Source organism: Cheilinus undulatus, linkage group 16 (assembly GCF_018320785.1).
Source record: "Cheilinus undulatus linkage group 16, ASM1832078v1, whole genome shotgun sequence".
Lineage (NCBI taxonomy): Eukaryota > Metazoa > Chordata > Actinopteri > Labriformes > Labridae > Cheilinus > Cheilinus undulatus.
In genome coordinates, this window is record NC_054880.1 from 14,806,876 (window position 1) to 14,811,786 (window position 4,911).

The 4,911-nt window shown below is 37.7% G+C and overlaps 1 protein-coding gene across 1 annotated transcript; it reads right to left on the minus strand.

Annotated features, from left to right (window-relative positions):
• Positions 1 to 206: 206 nt before the first annotated feature.
• On the minus strand, positions 207 to 4,472 carry LOC121523526. The gene is made up of 4 exons (XM_041808445.1): positions 3,957 to 4,472; positions 3,590 to 3,745; positions 1,968 to 2,060; positions 207 to 494 (listed from the first exon to the last, which is right to left on the minus strand). The coding sequence occupies exons 1-4, from the start codon at positions 4,470 to 4,472 to the stop codon at positions 207 to 209; spliced, it is 1,053 nt and encodes a 350-aa protein (XP_041664379.1).
• Between the last annotated feature and the right edge of the window lie 439 nt (positions 4,473 to 4,911).

Below are 4,911 nucleotides of genomic sequence, written 5' to 3' on the forward strand. Positions count from 1 at the left end.
AATCTATGAACTATGCGCATGAGTCAGATAAAGAAAAATGTCAGCATTCTCCTGGTCATTGCAAAATTAACAATGTTCACATTTTCAGTGCTGTGCCATTGTTACCAACGAAATATCTGAATACAACCTATAAAAACAGAACAAACAACATGATGTATCCAAATGTCTCTTTCACCATTCAATATTTAGAGGTTGACACTCAGACTTTACACTCTGCGTGTCATTTTCTTTGGTTCTATCTCCATGAATATTTTCTGCAGGGCATCAAAGGTGTGTTTTAACTCTTTTGGATAGCTCAAGTTTAGAGCATAGATGAGGCCAAATAACATGGCACATCCATGTGCGAGTGATGGCAACTCACTGAGGACTTTGACGCCTTCGATAATGATCCCAATGTCACGTGGTAGCTGGAGAGGATCCTTCTCCTCCCTGATGACAAACACGGCCATGGTACACCTCTCAAGCTCTTGTTCCGCTTTATCCATTTCGTCAACCTGGCGAGGACAAGACATGACAATCATTAGAAAGTTATCCAGTTGAAAGCAGTGCCTGAGTTACCAATGTAAAAAATATCTACACAAACATTTCTCCCAATTAAAACAACAACAACAACTTTATCTGGGGCTTTAACAATGGGAAAATGTACTAACATGCAAAGTCCAGCTGATGGTTAGCAGTGGCTTCTTCAAATATTATTTTCATAGCAAAATTTTGGTGGCCACAAGAAAAGCATTGGTACAAGAATTCCAAAAATTAAACATCTGCTGTGAAAAAAAAACTATGAACAGTACAATACAAAAGTGTACAATGTCTTATGACCCTTTTGTTTTTTTCCATACTTTGCAGATTTTGAGAAATAAAAAACACAAATATCACATTTGCATTTGTTTCACAGCCTTACTCAGTATGCTGTCAAAGCACCTTTGGAAGTTATTCCAGCCTAACTTCCAAAAAATGCTCTAACAGCATACAGAGTAAAGACGGTAAGACTTGTGCGCTTGCGAAGTTTTTTACTTTGTAATACATTTGCAAAAATTTCTAAAAAACTGTTTTTGCTTTGTCGTTATGATGTATTGTGTGTAGATTGATGAGAAAAATATCAACTTTTAAAAATTTGTATCTATAACACAACAAAGTTCTTAAAAATGAAAAAGTTAAAGACTTTGTGATGCCACTGCATGCTTAAATTACAGTTCACTAGGATTTCAAAATCCCCCTCCACTCAAAAATGTTTTTGTTCCTGCAGTTGGACATTAGAGCTTCACTGTGCAGAATGATGTATGTGCAAAGTTTTACAGACATGGCTGTTTTCACACTGATCTGCTGTAAGTGAAAAGTTTCTCTGAGCTCACTCACTAATTTTAAGGAGTGGGCCTATAAGCATGATTGTGAAATCACAAATAGTTTGGGAGCCAATAAAAAAAAACTGCATAATTATTTTTTCTGGAATGTGTAATGAGGGAGAAGGAATAGATTTCACTGGACTTTTTCGTGGGGAAAAAACCCAATATAAATTATAATAATGTATTTCAGTTTCACTCATTTCAAAAGGCTTCAGCTGAAACTTTCCACACTGCAATATTTAGACATAATAACCACTTTATGTTCAGGCTTTCACAGCTCCACCTGCACTGCCCCACTAAAAGGACAAAAATTTCATATTGTATCAAATCTTTATGTGTTTCAGCTACATATAGATACAAAACAGTGTTTTAAGTATAAACCAACATTAAGACTGTGATTGTACAAAAACAAACTGTTGATTAACGACCACTGCAGAACAGAGAACACCACAGTAATTATGGGCATAGAAAAAATGTACGTGAATATACCATAGCCCTAAGTAGTTTTATGGAACCTAAGACCATAAGCTTTCAAGTTTAAATACTCAAAAAAAATTAAATGAATAAAATTATATATAAAATATCTATTATCTAAAATTATCTGATCAGTGCAAAGCTACTTACCAGATACTCTTTGAAGAGTTTGCCTACATCTTCCCCAAGGTAGATGGTAAGGCCCTTGAGCAGACACTCTCGTTTTAAATTCACCTCGAGGCTCTATAGGTGAGAGCACAAACACAAACTTAATGCAAAATTAAGCTGTCCAATCTAACAACTTGACTGAAGATTCAAACACTCCATGATGCAAAAATGGGCACATGGAGTTACAGTAATCGTGATTTACAAATGCTTTGAGCAAACCAGTTAAAAGGCCTGTCAAACTCAGAAGATAAATGTAGCACATCTCACAACATGTAATCTAACTACACAATTATTATTATATTAATGTAATTGTGGCTCAGTCTAGAGCAGGTCATCCACTAATCAGAAGTTTGGGGGTCTGATCCCTTGCTCCTCCAGTCCGCGTGTCAAAGTGTCCTTGGGAAAGACACTGAACCCCAATTTAGGATGGGAATTGATAAGATTTTATCGATATGGATGCCATTACTGATTCAATTCTTTATCGATTCCCTTATTGATTCCTTCCTGCAAATTTTCTTTTTGAATTGCTAAAAATGTTAAACATCAAGTGTTTGGGAGGAGAGCATGCTAAAATAGACAAAAAAAATCTCTTTTTTGTTGGAAATGTCTCAGTTAAAACAAACTGCTCTCTGGATCTTTAATCTATAAACTTTATTTAGAATGCAGTACTACTGCCCATTTCCTATAAAAGATACAACCTTATAATAAATATAAAACTAGTCTCTGGATCCTAGATCTCTGGGGGTATCAAAATAAATTGAACTCTTGTGCAAAATTAACAGTTCTTGGGCAAAAAGATGCATGTCATGCATTAGACATCACTGTTGACAGATGTTTCACATTGCCCCATGTGCGTCATTTTTGGTTAGTGTTTCTGTGCTTGATTCTGACCTGAACCCCATAGAGAATCTATGGGGTATTGTCAAGAGGAAGATGAGAGACACCAGACCCAACAATGCAGATGGCCTGAAGGCCACTATCAAAACAACCTGGGCTTCCATTACACCTGAGCAGTGCCACAGGCTGATCGCCTACAGGCCACGCTGCATTGATGCAGTAATTTATGCAAAAGGAGGCCCAATAGTATTGAGTAAATAGAAATGAACATACTTTTCATAAGCCTGACATTTCTGTTTAAAATATCCTTTTTTATTGATCTTATGTAATATTCTAATTTTCTGACACACTGAATTTTGGGTTTTCATTATATGTAAACCATAATCATCAACATTTCAAGAAATAAAGGCTTGAAATATTTCATTTTATATGTAATGAGTCTATATAATATATGGGTTTCACTTTCTGAAATAAGTGACAAAAAATATTGAACTTTTTCATATTCTAATTTTTTAAGATGTATCTGTAGCTCCCAATAGCAGGTTAGATCTCTGCCATAAATGCATGAATATGTGTGAATGGATGAATGTGGCAAGTCCTACAAAGCACTTTGAGAGATCAACAGAGTTGAGAAGCTCTATATAATAAGTCCACTTACTATTACACAAATATGTTGGCAAAATGACCACTATTGCTTCTATTTACATTGATTAGTGCTGTATACTGTATCTGATAGGTAAATTTTGATGTATTGGGCAAGTACATACCTGATCAAGAACTTTCAGTATGTCCCGAGTCTTCTCTCTGACAGCTCCTCCCTTGTCTCTGAAGATCTCAATCAGCTTGCTGTGCTGCTTGTCCAAGGAAGCCAGGAATCGCGGTTGAAGTGGAACAGTTGTAATTCTCATGAATTCAGCACCGATCTTTAAAAATGAAGACAGCACAAGTATTGTTATTACATTACAGCTGTGTGGTAAGATCTTATTTTTAACATTAGGGACCAAAATGTGCCTTTTGAATTGGTATGGCTCAATTTCTTTGCAGTTTTCTTATGATAGGAGATACTAACATTTAGGCTACTTTACAGGTCACCACAGACATTTAGCCATTGATTTAAAAAAAAAAATTACTTACTTCATCCACAGTGAACAACGCTGGCCATCTCGCCTTCAACTCTTCCACTCCAGTTTCCTTTCCCACAATTTCCTGCCTTCGCAGTGAAAATGTTTTGTCCATTTTGTCCTTTATCACTGCGTGATTGTTTCGCTTCCGCACTTCACTTAAAAGTGACAGTCTCTCATCTTCCAATTTGTCTGGGGTCTCTCCAGTTGGAAGGTCAGGTATGTGGTTGGCCTCTCCCCTCCTAGGTCGCTTAATGTTTTTTGCTGGCAAAGCATCCCCTGGAGCTTTGGACTTCAGTGAATTTGCAAGTAGTTCAGAACACCCGATGAGCCTTAGCTGAGTTCGGTAGTTGCCCATTTTTGTCTTCAGTCGCTGCTTCCACCCGTAGCAACCATTGTATGAACCAGGTTCAGAGAGGCATGGATGCTTCCTGATTAGTGCTTCGGCAACATCACTGAAGTCAGCATCTGTTGGGTAGCCTTTGTACTTGTAGATCTCTTCAGCTACCTTTTCCAGAATATCTGACATCACTTTTGGACGTAGTGTCAACCTAGTCATGTTTGACCTGTACACCGTATTTCCCTTTTCTAACTGCAATTCAGTGTCATAGGCAAATGTTGGGATGGGAAACTCTCTTGGCCACATCTGAGTTCTTGCAGAGCCAGAGCTGGAGGGTGAGGACAAGAGCTCTGTGTCATCTGTTTGTGTAGACACAACATCGTCACAGAAAGTGAGAGTAATTTCTTGGCTGGCATCATCAATTATTGGGATGACCTTGACAGTTGCGAAATCCTCGAGTTCAGCTGTAGATGTCAAGTTTACTAGTGCATCTCCAAAATCTCTGTCTTGGTACTGCAGTCTGAAATTCCCATTTAACCCACACACTGTCCTGACTTCATCCAAGAGCTGCACCATTGTCTCTGGAATTCCATCAGGCAGAACCAGCTTCCTGGTGTCATTGGGACTT

Bases quoted from the DNA above. Each gene is read 5' to 3' on its own strand.
- LOC121523526 (XM_041808445.1), bottom strand. From the start codon at position 4,472: ATGTCAGATATTCTGGAAAAGGTAGCTGAAGAGATCTACAAGTACAAA. The intron at 3,746-3,956 runs GTAAGTAATTTT...TCATTTTTAAAG, and splicing joins CGTTGTTCACTGTGGATGAA to ATCGGTGCTGAATTCATGAG. The intron at 2,061-3,589 runs GTATGTACTTGC...TCTCACCTATAG, and splicing joins TACTGAAAGTTCTTGATCAG to AGCCTCGAGGTGAATTTAAA.